General features: G+C 54.2%; 1 protein-coding gene across 1 annotated transcript; it reads left to right on the top strand.

The window, feature by feature from the left end:
- The first annotated feature begins 2975 nt into the window (after positions 1 to 2975).
- PDGFRB (platelet-derived growth factor receptor, beta polypeptide) lies at positions 2976 to 17579 on the top strand. Its single transcript, XM_009873228.1, has 22 exons — positions 2976 to 3024; positions 4164 to 4460; positions 4908 to 5177; positions 5463 to 5590; positions 5923 to 6097; positions 6799 to 6982; positions 7195 to 7310; positions 7841 to 7967; positions 8130 to 8341; positions 9103 to 9197; positions 9474 to 9606; positions 10017 to 10121; positions 10231 to 10341; positions 10713 to 10866; positions 12231 to 12397; positions 12655 to 12773; positions 13944 to 14066; positions 15487 to 15598; positions 15879 to 15978; positions 16080 to 16185; positions 16695 to 16921; positions 17429 to 17579. Exons 1-22 carry the CDS (start codon positions 2976 to 2978, stop codon positions 17577 to 17579), a joined length of 3261 nt encoding a protein of 1086 aa, XP_009871530.1.
- Positions 17580 to 18971: the final 1392 nt, after the last annotated feature.

The following is an 18971-nucleotide window of genomic DNA, read 5'->3' as shown; positions in this document are numbered from 1 at the left end:
AGAGCCCCAGCATCACCCCAGGGACTCGAGCTGCTGGAACAGCACAGCCGCTCCCCAGGCATGTGGGGCTGAGCATGGGCATGGGGCGGCATCGCCCAGCCAGCCCAGCCTCCCTGCGAGCCAGCTGACCGCCCATCTCCTCTCTCAGCCAAATTCCTCTTTTAGAATAATAAACAGCACGGCTCAAGAGAAAAGCTCTCTGCCCTGCCGGGTCAGGGGCAGCTTGCCCTCGCATCATGGTGCCGGAGGGGGACAGAGGGAAGGTCTGTAACTGAGGAGAGGATGGTGAGGGGAGGGAGAGCTGTGATTTCACCCTGGGGGCTGCAGGGTGGAGGCTGCTGCGGGGCTGAGTGAAGGGCACAGGACATGGCATTGCTGCAGGACCTCCCTGGCATCCAGGCGTGTGTCAGGATGGGTGGAGGGAGGCGGTCCCATGGCTTGAAAATGCTCAGGTCCTGGCCAGTAGGAAGGATGTAACAGTCTATGGAGTCCATGACACACTAGGAGGAGGCAGCACAAGGCCGCTGAGCATCCTGTAGGTGACTGTGTTTGGGTCCCTGGGTGGAACAACATCTGGGTGCCTGCTTTCAGCTCACTGCACCCCCCTCAGCTCCTCCTTGTCTGGCACTGGTAGCACACTGTGGTGGTTTGGCCCTGGCCAGAGGCCAGGCACTCACCCAAGCCGCTCTATCACTCCCCTTTTAGATGGACAGGGGAGAGGATTTTACTGCTCTTGCCGAGATCAAAAGCTGAGATTGAAGAGGGAAACAGCAAGTGCTCTCGAGGCTGGCAGTGAGCTGGGTGTATTTGCATCTCTTGTGAAACACAAGCACACGTGTCCCTGTGAGAAGAAGGTTTGTCCTTCTGCTAGCCAGGCTCTGCGTTCATCCTGCAGACCCAGCAGAGCTCAGCAGCTCCGAGCGTGCCTCTAGCCCCGGCCACAGCACACAAACAGGGGAGAGGTCACCACTCTGTGAGACGTTGCCACCCTCCCACTCTGCTTGAGAAGCATCTGCGGAGAAATGCCTTTCTGCAAACCCGGCAGCTTTATTAAAACCAGCCATGAACAGAGGGGAGGCGGCTGAAGGCTCTTGCTGATCGCTGTAGCAACACCCCTGCTGGCCCAGCCCCCTGCACCCATGTCCCCCTCCCCAGCTCCAGCAGAGTGGTGGTTTGCACCATCGGTGACCCTGCAGCAATCACTGGGGGAGTGAGGGAGATGTCTGCATGGGCAGAGCCAAGATCTGGCCTGCAGCAGCACTAACGGTGGCAGCCATGAAGCTGCCAGGCAGCTCAAAGCTGGGCATGGGCTTGGGAAGACCTCAGCTGCTGAAGGCAGGTTCTTGGGGGTGAGGGGGAGTGAATGCGGCCTGGCTTGTGCATGCAGGCAGGGAGGGGTGAAAGGAGAAGATGCCGGTTGTCCTTACAACCTTGAACGTTGCATAATGGATGAATCACACACCTCTGTAAAGGAGAAGTGGGGAACAAAGGTAATTGTTCTCATGGCAGTGCCCTGGGGGGCAGCGAGATGAGGTTGTTGGTCCTTCTCTCCTGCAGGTTGGTGCTCTCTGGGGGTGAGTGCAATGAGGTCAGGTTCATTTACGGCCTGAATTTCACCTCGGTCCTTTCATCCTGCCCATCCCCAGCTTATCTCCATAAGTGCTCTCATCCCCTCTGGCAAACAAAGAAAAGAGAGGGAGTCCTGGAGGTGTTTTCTGGAGGGGGGGAGAAGGAAGCTGCTGAATAAGCTGGAGATCTGGAAGGTTTTGCTGTTAGATTAGACTTTTGTTGAGCCAAAGCAAAAGAATAATAAAAACATCTGACAAGAGCACGTCATTTAGAAACCATTTCCTCCTTAACATCAAGCAGACCAGGAGGCCACTCCAGGGCCAAGAGGCAGCAGAGCCGCTCAGTAAGAGACAGTGTCTGGGGCCAGGTCAGCAAGCCCACATTGCCACTTGCCATCCTGGGCCAGCATCACAGGGACGTCTCCTCGGGGTCTGCCTTGGGAGCAGGTTCAAAATGCCTCTTGTGCTGGCAGAGGGGAGGTGGCTCAGCAGCAGGGTGGGAGCTCAGCCCTGGATCGCAGCTGTGAAGTTCAGCTCCGTGCAGAAACATCCCCAAGTTCAGGATTACTGAACTTGTTTCCCCTCAGTTTTGTCCAGGCATAGAGGAAGCTTTTTTCCCCTTTGCTCTTCCCGTTGTTAGGATCTTCACTTTGCTTTTCCAAAATAGTCATCCGTGTCCCTGCAGGTGTAATGGGATCGCCTGTCGTCCCAGTACATGTGGGACAGACCCCACTGCTCTTAAGTAGCTCTCGCTTGCACCAAGGAGGGCAGAAAACACTCTGCGAAAAAGATTTATTGAGAAATGTTGATAAAAGGGTTTTTTAATTCAAAAGCCCTCTTAAATATTCCCTTAGAAAATGTATATTTTAAAAATTAAACACAAGAAAATAATTTTTGTGAGGTTTCTGCAAGCTTGTTCTATTTCATTGGAAGGAGAAGAAAATGTGGGAGGGTTGGAGGGTGATCTGTTTTCTAGCAAGTTTTATCTCACTGGGACTGAGAGAAGCAAAAACTAAGGGAAAAAAAAGGCAAGCGGCAGAGCAGAGGGAGGGAGAAAGGCAGGGCTCTGCGGCAGGAGGAGCGGCATTTCAAGCAGAGATGAGCAAGAGTTGACACAACTGCTGGAGCCTCCAGCAAAATCCCTGTTTACCAGCACGAGATGCCTTAGAAACAGCTTCTTCTGCAGATCCAGCGTGGGGGGAACCAACCTCCCCGCCAGGAGGGAAAGGGCTGAAAACTGGGAAGAGATGGGAGCTTTCTGAAGTGGAGAAGGGAGCCCAGGGCTTGGGTGGGGGCTGGAGAACTCCCCCACCCAGGGTGGTCAAGGGGCCCCTCCTCTGCTCTCAGTGTTGTGCTCATCCCGCTTTGCTCTTGGCAGGATTCAGCCACCGAAACCTGGAGCCCACCATGCTGCGACGCTCTCCAAAGGCATCTCTTTGTCTCCTCATCCTCACCGGTGAGTGCCGTGGCTGGGGAGGGCTGTGCAGGACCGGACCCTCTGCGGGGATGCTGCTGTGGGGAGGCACAGCGGGGCAGAGCATCTGGGCATATCTGTCCCCCTTGATGGCTCGCGTCCATGGCAGACCCAGTCTTATGGTGGGGTGGATGTGAAGTTTTCACTTACTTCATGCTGGTGCACATTTGGGTGGAAGGAGAAGACCCTTGCAGAGGAAGGACTGTTGGGTCCGCTCAGCTCTGAGCAAACACCCAAGAGCCCTCAATAGTTTGACATTATGGATACCTCCACTGCAGAATGGGTTTCAGTCAGACCCCATATCTACAATAACCCCCCCACAGCAAGGTAACAGGGCCCCTGGCTGCATCTGGGCTGTTGCAGCGTTGCTGTGAGTCCCTGAGGACTGTCCTCAGCTGCCCTGCCCACCCATGAGGACACCAGGGAGGAGCACATGGTCCAGCCCCACCAGAACATCTGCGCAAAGGGTGAAGTGAGGAGGCTGAGAGAGACACAAGGAGCCATTCAGGAAGCCCTTGCCTGCTCTATTGCTTCCAAAGGATTTCCTGCAAGGTTTTGCCTTCATTCCTTTTGCTCTCTCTTGTCAACTGATGTTGTTTTAGCCTATTCTGTGTCCTGGCTGACACTGTCCCTGTGGAGAGCAACCAGCAGAGCAAGGAATGGCCTCATCTCCTCCTCTTGCCCTTGCGGGCTAAACACATGGCCTTTCTGAGCCTTTGAAGGTGCATCTGAGACCTTCCTCTGCCTTTACAAAGACAGGCTTCTTTTGGGGCCAGCAGTACGATCTGTACTGTCATCTCCCTGGGTTATCTAGACCAGCCCTCAGGATGCACAAAAGCCAAGAAGGAACAAACAGGCAGGGGAGGCTCAGGTCACCCCCATTTCCAGCCCAGGTGCCCTTTGGGCTGCTGCAACAGCATCACAGGTTGACAGGACATTTCTGAGGAGAGAATGTGTTTGTCAGTGGTGGCTATGCCAAGGAGGACAAGTCTGCAAAGGTTGTTTTTTGGTGTAAAGGCTGATGCTACAAAGCAAATACATTGGCGTGAGGTTATGCTCCAGCATGCGTCTCCTAGGATTTCAGGGGAATCCAATTTGATCTCATCTCCCTCTTTCCTCAGGTCTGCTGGAGGTCCCATCTGGGGGCAACGGGCTGCACATTGAACCTGGAGACACCGAGCTTGTCCTCAGCCTCCACAGCACGTTCTCCCTCCTGTGCTATGGGGAGGGCGCGCTGGTCTGGGAACGGGAGGGTCAGCCCCTCGCCGCCTCGCTGGAGCACAGGGATGGTGTCTTCATCAGCAATCTCACCCTCAGCAACGTGACGGGCCGTCACACTGGGGAGTACGCATGCACCTACAGCCCTGACCAGGCTCCAGAGCCAGTGGAGAGGAAAGCCCTGTACATCTACATTCCAGGTAGAGCACAGTGTGTCCTTGTCTCTGCATTTCTATGGGGTTTAGCAACCAGAAGAAAGAGGGCTTTGAACTATTGTTCTATCTCTAAGTACCTGGCCTCCAAAAATCCTTCCTCCCATTGCAGGAGAGCCCTCGCGGCCGGTCATCCGGCTGTGACATGTCTCTGGTGTGCCAGGTCGTGGGAGAGGCCCATATGTGGTGTGTTGGGATGAGTGCTGGGCGAGGCAGTGGTGCTAGGCAGCAGCATCTGGGTGCCTCTCACCCTCTCAGGAGAGGTTTAGCAAGCCTGCAACATGGAAACTCTACTTTGCTATGGGGAGAAAGAGAAGAAGCATGCCACCAGCCTGGAGACACAGCCCGGTGTTGCAGCAGTTCTGGAGGAGCATAGAGCAGCCCTGGTTCAGATTCAAGCAGCTTTCTGTAATCAGTGTTCCCTCTCTCCCACAGATCCCTCCCTAGTATTCCTCCCCACAATCACCTCAGAAGAGGTCTTCATCTTCATCACGGGCTACACAGAAGCTGTCATCCCATGTCGCGTGACCAACCCACAGATGCAGGTGACCCTCTATGAGAAAAAGGTGGAGATCCCCATCCCAGCAGCTTATGACCCACAACAGGGATTCAAAGGCTTCTTTGAGGATAAGACCTATTTCTGCCGAGCAATTGTGGGTGACCAGGAGGTGGATTCAGACACCTTCTACGTCTACAGGATCCAGGGTGAGCTGTCATTGTCCCAGCATACCTGAGCACCTGCTGTGGCTGTTCCTCAGCCCAATGGCAGGGAACAGCAAAGCTCTTCCACTGTCTCCTTAGCTACGTCCCTGATCCATGTGGAGTCTGGATTTAGTCCTGTGTCTGTTAGAGAAAGGGTTCTGCCAAAGTGTCAGCTCTGTCCCTCAGGGAAGAGACTGTCTGGTGGACCGGTCGACACAGGATAAATGGACAGGGTGCCCACTCATCCCTTCCTTCATCACTCATTCCTTTCTTTCACCTTTCCCACAGTCTCATCTGTGAATGTGTCCATCAGCGCGGTGCAGACCATAGTGCGTCAGGGAGAAAACATTACCCTGATGTGCACAGTGAGCGGCAATGAGCTGGTCAACTTCAACTGGGATTATCCCCGCAAGCAGGTGAGTCCTGCAGCCCCACAGACTCCGGGCAGCAGCTCCAGCCTTCACCCACATGTCCCATGGCAATCACTCATCAGTCGTACGAAGGTTCTTATGAAGCTTCACCCCATGGCGGAGGCTGTGGGATGCTGCTGCTGCCTCAGAGGGGGGCTTGATGGGGAGCATCTTGTATTAAGGCTGTCTCAGTGGCTTGTGATTGGTGCATGTCCCTTGTCCCTGTGGCAGCCAGACTGGGGTCCTCTACCACTTCTCCTCCCTCGTCTGGGTTGTAGCTCCAGTGGCAGAATATGCTTTTGACTTCTCAGACCATAACTCCTGTCCCTGTTGCTCAGGCAGGGAAGGCTGTGGAGCCAGTGACCGACTTCCTGCCCGGATCCACCCATGAAATCCGCTCCATCCTCATCATCCAGAACGCGGAGCTGGAGGACAGCGGGACCTACATCTGCAATGTCTCCGAGGGCTACCATGAGAAAACGGACCGGAAAGACATCACAGTCCATGTGATCGGTGCGTTACTGTCCACATGCCCAAAGCCAGCAAACCATGTGGGTGTCCGGGCAGGATGCCCTGGGGTGACAACCTCTTCTCTCTGCACAGTTTCCAGCTCTCTCCCCTCCTTGCCTCTGCCCTAAGTAACCATGGTAAAAAGGCCACCCTCACCCCATGTCACCCCTGCCCCTTCCTTGGCTTCAAAACACCCCAAATCTCCTGCCATGGCTTTTGTGACCCTTTAAGACACTAGAGAACATGGCAGAGAGCTCTTCTGCGCTATGCAGTGCCAAGGTGGCACAAGGTCGTATTATCGTCTCCCATCTATGTCTGTCCTTTCATGTGGGTTTGATTCCCGCTCGGTCCCCATGTGTTGCCTGGTCTAGTCGAGAGGTGGCGTCCCTGCCCACAACAGGGAGGCTGGACTAGATGATCTCTAAGGTCCCTTCCAGCCTAGGCCATTCTATGATTCTATGTAATTTGAGGGAACCATCTCGCAAGATAACAGCCCTTTCCCTGCATGCTGCCTGCTCCATGAGCTCCTCTCCTCTATTGCGGCTCTGCACCCGGGGTCCCCTCAGACACAAGACTGAAGCCTTGAGGGATGGATCTGGAGCTGCCCCACCACTTCTGGGTGTTTGGAGTGTTTTGTTCCAGATCCATGTTTGTGCAAAGGACTGGTTGTTTCTGACCCCCTCATCCTTCCTGCCCCCTCTCAGAGCGTGGCTTTGTGCGCTTCCACACGCGCCTGCCCAGCACAGTGTACGCAGAGGTCCACAAAAGCCACACCATCCAGGTGGAGGTGGAGGCCTACCCACAACCCAGCATTGTGTGGCTGAAGAACAACAAGACGTTGACCAGCAGCGAGTTCACCATCACCAGCAGGAACCTGTCAGAAACCAGGTGAGGGCCCATCATTCCTCATGGGGCTGCCGGGAAGGGGTAATTCACAAAGCAACCTCCAGATTGCTGGTTGGACGTGGGTTGTTGGTGGAACACCTTTCCCTGAGAGGATTTCAAGCGTGCCTCAGATGGGTAGAAGCTGGTAGCCTCTGAGCATTATCAGTCCCAGGTACCTTCCCACACCCGTCACTCTGGGGCTGTGTCTCCTCCAGGTACCAGACAGCTCTGGTGCTGGTGCGGGTAAAGCAGGAAGAAGGAGGATTTTACACCATCCGGGCTTCCAATGAGGATGATGAGCAGGAGCTGTCCTTCCATCTGCAGATAAATGGTGAGGATGGGCATGCAGACACAGGGCTGAGGAGTGTGGGGCAGTCTCAGGGGATGGCTCCATCCTTTGTAGAAGAACCCTCAGGTTGAAGCCCTTACTCCTCGGACTACAGCTCCAAAGGGCATTTGGTTAAAGGAAGAGCATCCAAGCAAGAAACATGCTCATTTGAAATATCTCACACTTGGTCTCAGAGCAAGGGGGACAGGGAGGCAGTACAGACAGCAGCAGCTTGGTCTTCATGCCTAAGGCAGTAGATGCAGAGATGACTGAGCAGCTCTGATGTCCAAGACTTTCCCCTTTGCTCGCCTGTGCTCTCCAAGCAAGCTAGAAGGGGGTGGATCTCCTCCATAACCCCCTCAAACCCTTCTCTTTCTGCTCTTAGCTTTTAAAAGTAAAACATGATTGATGTGATGAGTCCTATCACACTGTCCCCTCACCCCCAGGCAATGGTAGGGCTACAGTGGAATCACATTCTCCTTCCACCCCGCACTCTAGGGAGACTAATTCCCATCACTGTCTCTTGGTTTCAGTGCCAGCCAAAGTGGTGAATCTCAAGGAGAACAGCAGTGCCAGCAGTGGGGAGCAGACCATAACATGCTCTGCTGAAGGCATGCCCCAGCCAGAGATCAGCTGGTCTACCTGCACTGACATCAAATGGTAAGTGGAGTGATGGAGCCCATAGAAACAGCTCGACTTCCACATTTATTAAAATAATAGTCTATTCTTTTATTGTATTCTACTGGCCCACACACCCGGCCATCACATAGCGGTGCGTGGTCCCAGCTGCCTCTCAGGTGCCTTTATCCTCCCCCGGCCCAGGTGCAGCACCAAGGGACAGCCCACCCGGCTCCTGGGGAATGAGTCGGCAGAGATCGGGCTGCAGACCAACGCCACGTACCACGCGGAGCTGCAGGTGTACCGGGTGAACAGCACCCTGCAGCTGCACAGAGTGGACGAGCCCTTGCTCCTGAGATGCACCGTGAAAAACTTCCTGGGCACCAACTTCCAGGACATCACTCTGGTCCCACACAGTGAGTCCTGAGAGAGGTGTTTGAGCCGGTGGTGGGGAGCTGGACTTTTCTCTGTGTCTCCAGTCTGTAGGAGCTGGGAGACAGGACTGTTCTCTGATGGCTGCAGTTCTTAGAGACAGGAAACCTGGGTATTTCTAAAAATACGAAGCTTTCTTTGGGTTGAGGAGAGGATGCTCCAGGAGAAGTCTGGAGCCCTTATGTCCACTGGCCATGGACATCCTCTTCCCACGACTAGCAGGGTCATCCCTCCAGGGAGGCAAGATAAGAGCACCTGAGCAGGTCACTGGTGTCTTGTTATTAGCCTGTGGGTCACTAGATGGTGCCACGGACTTGAATACCCATGTGTTGAACACTAAATTTGAGAAAGGATGGTCTAAGTCCAAGCCCAGAGCTGACAGCTCTCTTCCAAGCAAACCAGCCCCTCTAGTTCCTCACACTCTCCTGTGATTAAACCTCTCCCAAGGCAGCAAACCCTTCAAGAGTCTGTAACAACCTCCCACCCTGTTATCTGTGGGGTGATGGCTCTGCAAATGCTGGGCAGGTCTGCCTGGGAGGAGAGGACGGGGACTGCCCCCACCAGAGGAGAGCTCAGGGTTGATGCCTGGAGAGGGGAGGTGTGTAGCAGGAGGGGGATGGTGGATAGAGGAGGGAAGGGGAAGAGCATGGGGACCCCCTCTGTGCTGCTGTCCCCTCTTTTCCCCAGGGTACTCATGTCATGCAAAGGTGAAGGAGTCTGACTGCTGTCTCTATTATCATTGTAGCCTTGCCATTCAAGGTGGTCATCATCTCTGTCATCCTGGCCTTGCTGGTCCTCACCGTTATCTCCCTGATCATCCTGATCGTCCTGTGGCAGAAGGTAAAAGAGGAGAGTGTTCTCAGTGGTACCCCTGTGTTAGGGTGGCTGGGAAGAGCAAAGCTGTGGGTTCCTGCTGGCATGGACTTGATAATGTCCCACTCATGGCCATGGGCCTCCATCAGTCTCTGCATGCCTCTGGCATCCGCAGCCTAGCTGGGGAATGAGGCAATGGCTGCAGCTCCCAAAGACTCCCTAACAAAGCTCATACACATCCCTCACGCCCTCTCTGCCCCTCAGCCTCTCAATGTCGCTATTTCCCTTTGCTCCCCTTTCCAGAAACCTCGTTATGAAATCCGCTGGAAGGTGATCGAGTCAGTCAGCTCCGATGGGCACGAGTACATCTACGTGGATCCCATGCAGCTCCCATACGACTCCAGCTGGGAGGTGCCCAGGGACAAGCTGGTGTTAGGTAAAGGCCCTGCAGGTCCCACTGATGGACCCCTGTGGTCCTGGCTGTTTGGGGGTGATAGATTTGGGTTTGGGATCTCCAGAATGGACTAATCCAGAACAGGCAGAGATCCCTGGAGATATGATGTGGTCCTGGAACAGGGGGCTATCTGGGACCACCTGGGACCAAGCTGCCCTCTTTGACACAAAGCACTGGGTTGTTCCTGGCTGTCCCTTGCAGCTGGCAGCTCCTTCCCTTCCCAGTCAGATGGAAACCAGCTCTAACCCCAAACATCATAGCTCACATCCACCTTCCTGCGCACCAGGATGACTGCAGCAAGTCTGTGTGGTTTCAGACAGGTGGCTTGTCTCCTCTCCTCACCTCTCCTTGAGGACCATCACCAGCTTTGTCTCCTCACTGTTTCTTTGCAGGACGCACTCTTGGCTCTGGTGCCTTCGGACGGGTGGTGGAGGCAACAGCCCATGGCCTGAGCCACTCACAGTCCAGCATGAAAGTGGCAGTCAAAATGCTCAAGTGTGAGTTGCCCCCACACCGTCCCTATCCCCCATCCAAAGGCTGCAAGGCCAGACAGTGCCCATGCATTGCCCTCCTTGCGTTGTCGTTCACACTGGCTCTCCCCCACAGCCACCGCCCGGAGCAGCGAGAAGCAAGCCCTTATGTCTGAGCTGAAGATCATGAGCCACCTGGGACCTCACCTCAACATTGTCAACTTGCTGGGGGCCTGCACCAAAGGAGGTAGCTGAAGCCCAGGTGCCTTTTCTCCTCTCCCTGCTGCCCTGGGCTGTGCTCAGGAGGAGAACTGTCCTCAGAGGGAATAATTTTCTGGGTCAGAATGATTCACCCTTCCCGTAGGAAAGCCTTGTGAGGCTCTGAAAGCCTTTCTTTCCAACCTGATTGAAACTGAGAAGGCATGATTTTGTCAACCCCCACCTCCCTCCCCAAACACAAATTTTGAATTCCCAAAATGCTCCGTACCAAAAAGGTGTCTTTTCCTCCTGGCCCTGCTTAGACATCCTGCAAGGTGGTAACATCCCTCTGGGAGGAAATTCACTGCCCTGGAGAGTGAGCAGGGCTGAGGTAGGGCTGAGGGTCTGTTGTCCCACCAGGTCCCATCTACATCATCACCGAATACTGCCGCTATGGGGACCTGGTGGACTACCTGCACCGCAACAAGCACACCTTTCTGCAGTCCTATGGTGAGAAGGCTCGGCGAGAGGCAGAGCTCTACGGGAACACCGCCAAGGAGGACCACGTGCAGAGGTAGCCAGAAAGCAGCACCTTCCCCTTCCCTGGCACCTACCCCATCCTAGCCCCCATCAGTGAGGGAGGCTGGTACTGCCAGGAAGGACACCTACATTTCTTCCAGACCAGTAAAATAGAAGCTGGCCCAGCATCGGGACACAGCTAGCTGCTCTGGTGGCCGGTGAGACTATCCCATGTGCCCGCCAGCCACCTCCGAGCAGCTTCTGACAGATGAGGAGTTAGCAAGGACAGTCTGTGTGTCCCGGCGGCTGAGTTTGCTAGCACACACACCGGCTGCTACGTGCCGGTTGGGAATATTCCCTGTCATCCCTAATTTCACAGGCATAACCATAGCTGTGTGTGGAGTATGGAGATGAAGGTTTTCCCAGCATATCATAGCCCTTGGAGACCTCAGCTCTGCATTTTCAGGGCAGAGCCTAAGGGAGAAGTGCTAGAAGGAGTGCGGTTGCACAAGAAGTGCTACAAGGAGAGGGAAATGTCTGGTGCCAGCTGTAAGGGATGCAGGCTCACCAGCACAGAGAAGCAGTCCCATGGGAAGTTAGAAAGCAGTATTTCCTTCCAGCACACCGAAACGATATTAAGTAGAGCAGTGTTAGGACATCAGCACAGCTGCCCCCTGTGCTTTCTGCTTGAAGGCAGCCGAGATCCTCGTAAGCACTAAGTGCAGTCTCCAAAGCCAATGGGAACATGCCCCACAGCTCTGGGACAGAGGATTTCCCTTGCCCAGCATCAGCCTCAGATGCTGTTTCCCAAGTGCAGTTTTTGCTCACTCAAGGAAGAAGTGCTCAAGGGTGCAGAAGTTTGCTGAACCTAACTGGGAAGGTTTAATTGTGAGCAGAGGGTTGTGTCCTACCTGCTCAGTTCAACCTTCTCCCAGCTGATCCTGGCCAGCCTGGGAACATGCACAATCAAGGTGGAGGGGTTTGCCTGACCACACTGGCTTAGGTCTCATGCTCTCCTGCTCTGTGGGTGTCTGCAGAGCTGCATGATCCTGGCTCCCCTTCCTGGCCGCCCCCAGCACTGAGCTCGTGTTCTGAGCCAAGCCTGTGCTCTGCCAGGCAAGGTGAGCATGAGGAGTTTCATCCTGTGGGCAAGGACACCTGGAGACCCACTAGAGAATGTGGCAGGGCAGTTTAAAGCTAGTGCTGAGGACACCTGGGCTGTTAGGTGGTGGCAGGTGGTCTCCAGTGCCATTTGCACTTCACCGCGTGCGTGATGAAAGGCTTCTTTCCCTGCTGTGTGGGATATTTCAGTGCTGGGACCAAGGGTTCAGCAATTGCAGTCCTGTAAATCGTTGTCCACCTCCCCTGCGTTTCCTCCTCTCCTCTGGATCTAAACAGCCTTGTTGCTTTCCCCCACAGTCACCTCTCCTTGTCTGTTGAGAGCGATGGGGGCTACATGGACATGAGCAAGGACGACTCCCTGGATTACGTGCCCATGTCTGACATGAAGGGTGAAGTCAAGTATGCTGACATCGAGTCCTCTAACTATGGCACCCCTTATGAGCTGGACAGCTATTCCCCATCAGGTAACAGCGCAGCCATAGCGGGAGGGAGAGGTGCTTGCACTTTGGGCGCTGGATGCCTTTGCTTGTAGAGATGAATGGTCCATATTGCAAAGGTCACCTTTGGGACAAGTCAGACTGCAGTGGTGGCAGATGCTGGGAGCTCCTGGCTCTGTCCCTTTGTTGCTGAAGGCAAAGCAATCCCTTGTGGATCCTTCCACTGGCAAATAGTCTGTGAGCGTGGTAAGTAACATCAACATCCATCTCTGCTTGCCCTCCAGCTCCCGAAAGGACAGACCGGGTGACGCTGATAAACGAGTCTCCACTCCTCAGCTACATGGACTTGGTGGGCTTCAGCTTCCAGGTGGCCAATGGGATGGAGTTCCTGGCTTCCAAAAATGTAAGTTGTCAGCTGGTCCATGGTGCCTGCGGCGGTGGAGACCAACAACACTCTGCCGTGTCCTGTGGTCAGCTACTGCTCACTGTCTCTCTGCCCATGCCAACCTCCTCGTGGGAGAAGTGGCTGTGCAGTTGAAGAGCTGCTGCCCACTTCTCTTTGGAAACACAGCCCTGGGGATCAGCATGACTATATTTGCACGTCACAGCTAACTCTGGCTTAGATTGAGCTTCAGACCTCAGATTCTCTGACTCTGAGCTCCTCCCAAGCCATGTGCGGCACAGCTGTGGTTTCATCCCTGTTTACCCATGACCAAACCCTGTGCTAAAGCACAGTCCGCAGCAGAGCTACTACTCTGCAGAGGCACCTCTGTTGCACTCTGTGCTCTGAGCCCCCCAGGCCTAATCAGATGTGCTCGTTCAGTGGAAATTAAGCCATCGCACAGGACTAGGCTCTGGGATTTCTTAAGGTCTGGCTTAGCCAAGGGCAGGAAGTAGTACAGTTGGAACATCACACAGGGCAGAGCTAAGAGAAGGGCTAGGAATGGCATCAAAGATGTACAGAGAGAAATGACTGGCTCTCTACCTCCAGCCAGACAGTCTGATCCCCAAAAGTGTATGGTGAGTGCTCTCCCACGGAGCACAGAAGAGGAGCTCCCAGCTTCCCACAGTCACGCTTTACAGCAGTGTAATATCACCAGGCTCGCTAGTAGTGTCTGGCAGGGCCTTGAACACACTTTCAGGCTGTTCATATGGAAAAAATCCAACATGCTGGCAAACCAGGAGGCACAAGACAGGCTGGTGTAACTCTGGTGTCTTCAGGCTGCTGAGTTGGATTGTCCAAACAGAGATGGAGACACGGCCCCCTTGCAAGCCCCTTGCTCGGTCAGACCTTGGCAGTTCCCTTTCTGCTGGGTTGTTCAAATCATCCTTGCTGGGTTTGGATGCCTGTTGCTGTCAGGGCAGTAGCAGTCCAGGTGAGCAGTGAAAATGTGGTAGCTCTGCTGGTGATTTTGAGCCATGATTGTCACTGGAGGTGGAGGAGATGCCTCAAATGATGTGAGGTGACTCCTGTCCCTGCAGCCCCAGAAATGGGCTAGTGCTGGAGCTGGGCTACTTCCTGGGGCTGTCTGGGGGCCCCTCAAAGTGACAGTGCCCTGCTGCCCCCCTACAGTGTGTGCATCGTGACCTGGCTGCCAGGAACGTCCTCATCTGTGAGGGGAAGCTGGTGAAGATCTGTGACTTTGGCCTGGCAAGGGACATCATGAGGGATTCCAATTACATCTCCAAAGGCAGCGTGAGTACCAGGAGCTGTACAAGCCCCTTCTTCCCAAGGCTCTGGGCCTGGCACCCCAGACATGCTCCCCCTGCAAGTTGCCTGTCCATCGTTGTGCCCAGGGGTGGTGACAGGGCAAGGCTCCCAGGAGATGGGATGGTGTCAGTGGCCAACCATCCCGCACCTGATGTGCTCTGCAAGCCATGGAGTGGCAGAATTTCATGGCCGTATCTCCAGGCTCTTGCAGAAGAACCTGGGCAGCAGAAGCAAGACTAAGGATTGTCTGCTGTGCACCCCATCACCGGCAGCAGTGCTGCATCCCTTCCCTGCAGAGCACAGAGTCTGCTCCTGAGCTCCAGGCAGGATGGGTGCAAGGTGAGGCAGCTTGACAGTGCTGCGGTGAGTCACTGGCCACTCTGGGAAGAGGTTCACAGACTTCTGCTCTAACCACTAGACCACAGGGTAAGAGGAAGTGTTTCCCAGAGAGCAGCTACTTTCCAGAAAGGTGTATCCAATCTTTCGAGGCAGGAGAGGATGAGGCTGTAACTGAGCTTCCCCAGAACCTCCCCTGTGACTTCAACAACATCATATCCACTCCAGCCGTGGGGCATTTGGGAATGGGCAACCCTAAACCAAAATTCCCAGAGACACTGAGCCTGGGGGAGCTGAGAGTGGAGGCAGGCCCCTCAAACCACAATCTTTATCTGCTCCATGAATTAATTCCTCCCCTGCTTTCTCTCGTTTGCATGGGATGACAGACAGGCGCTCCGTGCCTGGACAGGGAGACCCTCCTGCAGAGGGGCTGGGGTTTTCTAGTCCAGCCATTACGTAGCTGCTTTTCCTTCCAAAATGGGAAACGAAACCGGGCCCCTTTGCAATCCTTCCTGGAGATTATTTTGGTATTCATTATGCAAGCAAATCCCAGGAACAGCACAGACAGTGCTGCATACAAACTTGTCAAGTGAGGCTTCTTTCTGTGTATCACTCTAAGAGCAGGAAAAAGCTGGATGTGCCCTTCAGCTCTTTTCTTGTCGTCTCATAGCCCTCTACAGCCTGTTCTCAGGTTTCCAAAGTCCAGATAGGCCTGGACTCCCTTCGGGGGTGCTGTGGTCATGTTTTGCAAGCCAATGGACTCCCCAGGAACTAGGGAGCAGAGAATGCACACCATGACAGCCCATCCCAGCAGACAGTGATGGGAACAGACGTAGCACTCCCGCTCTTTCCTCCTGCCTGCTGGGTTCATCCTGCACAAGCGAAGATGAAATTGGTCCCTCCAAGAAGTGGCTGGGAGCAGATGACAGCAGATGTCAGCAGATGTATTGAGCTGACAGGCAGCTCTGAGGGGTCTTCTCTGCTTGTGAACTGGATGTCAGGCTCTCACTTGTTGAAACAAGTGCTGTAGATGCAGCTGACTCTCTTATTCAATTTATTTTCTTCTTAGACCTTCTTGCCCCTTAAGTGGATGGCTCCAGAGAGCATCTTCAACAACCTCTACACCACCCTGAGCGATGTGTGGTCCTTCGGGATTCTCCTCTGGGAGATATTCACTCTAGGTAAGTGCCTTGGAGATCGTGGCAGTATCTGTAGGAATGATAGCAGAATCCCCTCTCAGAGACAATAGAAATCCATTTCTAATTCCCCCAAGTCCCAGCCGCACCAGTCAGAGTAGCACTTCATTCCTTGTCTCCTTCTTTCCCATGCTGACGTTGCCATTTGGAAGTAAAATGAAACAGGAAAGGTAAAGAAAGAAGGACACCTTCGTGTGAAATGCGTGTTGGCATAGGGGTGGCCGGCAATCCCCCAGCCTGACTTCTGCTCTCCCTTTACACCCAGGGGGGACTCCATACCCGGAACTGCCTATGAACGAACAGTTCTACAACGCCATCAAACGTGGCTATCGGATGTCCAAACCCACCCATGCCTCTGATGAAATGTAAGTGCTGCCCCTACCCATTTGTCCTCAGCCTGTGGAAGCATTTCTACCTCTGTTTTCCCCACCTGCTAACTGAAGTGCTCTCTCTTTCTTCTTGTTAGCTACGATATCATGCAGAAGTGCTGGGAGGAAAAGTTTGAGATCAGACCATCCTTCTCACAGCTGGTGGTGCTTATGGGAAACCTTTTGGTGGATTGCTACAGAAAGGTATGTTCAAAGGACCCTCTGTTGGGGGGACACAAGGTGGTCAGTGCTCTGTGGAGGGTGCTACCTTGGTTTAGGTCCTCAGTCAGAGTTTGGAGACCAGCATTTAGTGCTGCTGTGGCAGAGGACTTTGTTGTGACTAAGACCTCATGAATCTGAACAGCTGATGAAGGTGGTTTGGGCATCCTGGGAACATTGCTGAGACAACTGGTGTCATCAGGAAGGCAGCTGGTATCTCGACAACGGCGGAAATCAGAACTGGCAGGAGATCAAAAATCTGCCTCCGACTATTCAGTGTCTTGGAGCTGTGGCTTTGTGCCCCTGAAATGTTCATAACCTTAGGAGATGTTTGTGACCTGGTTTTGGTGAAGTCAGGGTAGCTGCACCCAGCTAGAAGTTGCCAGCCCATCTAGAAAAAGCCTAGCAGGCACGGAAAGCAAATACAACACCAGTGCATTTTCTCCACTCACAAGACCTTCCTGTTTCTTTGGTGACCTGCCCTGCGAGAGCAGAGGTACCAGCAGGTGGATGAAGAGTTCATGAAGAGTGACCACCCCGCAGTTGTCCGCACAAGACCCGTAATCCCCGGGCTGAACAACGCCAGGCTCGCTGCCAGCAGCATCCTCTACACAGCCGTGCACCAGAACGGGGGCGAGAATGATTATATCATCCCTCTTCCCGACCCTAAACCCGAGGCAATCTGTGATCTCCCTCAGGAGGCCTCCATCAGCCGGGCCAGGTAAAAAACATTGCTTTTGATGTTGTCCCTTGCCCCGACTGCCCAAATCTGAATACGGGGTCCTGAAGAGGAAATTGGGATGCTCTGTTGAGAGATAGACCAGGGGTGGATTCGTTGGGAGAGAAGGAAGGCAGTGTCACCCTGCTCTGAGGGGCTGTGACCTTGCACGAGCTCTCAGGGGTGGAGATGAAGCAGAGGAGCTGGAACATGAGCTACGTTAGGGTGCTGTGTCACATCCCTGTACATCAGCCAGCACAGCTGGGGACAGGTGACCTCGCTCACAAGGAGGGCAGCACCTGGGCTCACAGGCTGCAGAACCCGCCAGCTGCATGTTGGGCTTGAGGGCTGAATAGACCCAGCCCATAATGTCTGTTCCCCTGCGGAAAGCTCCTCAGATAGAATGGGGCTGCTGGGAGCTTGACACGCTTCTCGGCTGTTGGGAATCCTCTCCCACCAGAAGACTTGGGACAAGACACTCATTTCTCTCTCCCTCTTGTCTCCCTTCAGCTCGATGCTCAACGAGGCCAACACATCGTCTACAATATCCTGTGACAGCCCTCTGGGCCTCCGGCAGGACGAGGAGCAGGAATCAGACACACAGCCCAGCTGCCAGGAGCCGGCCACGGGGCACCAAGAGGTGGAGGAGAGTTTCCTGTAGTTGGAGCAGGGCTGACTCTGCATCTCCTTAAGGAGAGGCCGGCTGAGGGGCTGACCCAGACATCACAGAGAGCCATGCTTTGCAATTCTACATCGGGACATCCCCACCTGTCCCAGCATTCCTCCTTCCCTCCCATCTCCCAGCGCTGGGTGGGGAATTAAAGACATTTCCCCATTGCAATCTCCTTACAAAGAGGTGGCTCCGTGCCAGCAACCTTCCAGATCACTGCCACATCCTCCTCAGTGATCAAACCACTGCAGGAGGGAGACATCTCACAGACCAACATCTTCTTTTCAAGTGGAAGACGTGGGCTGGATCTCCACAAGAGACGCCACTTTCTGCATTGCTAAGATGACACTCAGGCCTCTTCCCTCTCCATGGCAAGGAGTTTCATCTCCTCTGCACCAGCACTTCTCTGATCGTCTCGGCATTAGCCACCCTGTGGTTCTGTGAAATGCCACCAGGACAGATGATTTGCTTGGAGCCCATTGCTGGCATGTAGAGAACCTGCAACACCAGCCTTCATCTGCTGGAGATCAAGAGCACGTTGGGTAGATTCTCCTCCAAGCACAGCCAAGTCCTGGAGAGACCAGCCAGTGTTTCAGAGATAGTGAATCACCATTTTCCTTTCTCGACAGCTCTTCTACGGTGGACAAAGTGTCACAAGCACTACAGGTACCCGTGGCACAGCTCTGCACCCACCTAGAGAGGCTGTCACACCCTGAAGCCTTTTGTGCCGAGCATGGCACCAGGAGCCCCAAGGGCATGCCAGGAACTTGAAATGCTCTGACAGTGACTCCGTTGTTGTAGCAAACAGGGCAGTCCAGTGTTGTTCATGTCGTCTGTGTGGACACTAAGCTAATTATTCTCCACTGAAGATTTAAAGGGAACAAATATATTAATCCACTAGCCAGGGCCAGTATAAGGAAGCAATATGGCTATTCATTAATCTACTGCCACTAAGCCCAGCTTATCTGCTGGGAAATCATATAACCCTGCCAGCTGCAAAATCATCGTGCCTTATCTTTGGGAAGCAAGAGCTCCCTTTTGACAGACTGTTCACCCAAACAGCCTTTCTCAGGATGGGAGGTCTCACCGGTCCCTCCTGAGTCACAGCAGTGAGTGTGCGAGAACACCAACCCAGGGGCATCTCAAGAGGGAGAGGGAGAGAGGCTGGGGAGCTCTTTGGTCACGGCTGGACTGTACCTCCCCCCCTGACACTTTCTCGGGGCCAGGCACAGCCGCTTGCAGCCTGCCGGGGCCATGAGGAACCAGGCAGAGGAAGAGGAATCGGGGAGGATTCCTCTCTCTTGCAAAGTGTCTTGAAGAACAAAAGGGCAGAGACCTTCCTCCTGCTTCCCACCTCCTCACAGCCAGGCCTGGGACTTCTTG

The sequence above is a fragment of the Apaloderma vittatum genome, unplaced genomic scaffold, assembly GCF_000703405.1.
Source record: "Apaloderma vittatum isolate BGI_N311 unplaced genomic scaffold, ASM70340v1 scaffold33357, whole genome shotgun sequence".
Lineage (NCBI taxonomy): Eukaryota > Metazoa > Chordata > Aves > Trogoniformes > Trogonidae > Apaloderma > Apaloderma vittatum.
The sequence above is the reverse complement of the archived record's forward strand: the minus strand, read 5'-3'. Positions and strand labels throughout refer to the sequence as shown.

Excerpts from the sequence above, each read along its gene's own strand:
- PDGFRB (XM_009873228.1), top strand. The coding sequence starts at position 2,976 with ATGCTGCGACGCTCTCCAAAGGCATCTCTTTGTCTCCTCATCCTCACC. Across the intron at positions 9,607-10,016 it reads CAGGGACAAGCTGGTGTTAG|GACGCACTCTTGGCTCTGGT; the intron begins GTAAAGGCCCTG and ends GTTTCTTTGCAG. Across the intron at positions 15,979-16,079 it reads ACCCATGCCTCTGATGAAAT|CTACGATATCATGCAGAAGT; the intron begins GTAAGTGCTGCC and ends TCTTCTTGTTAG.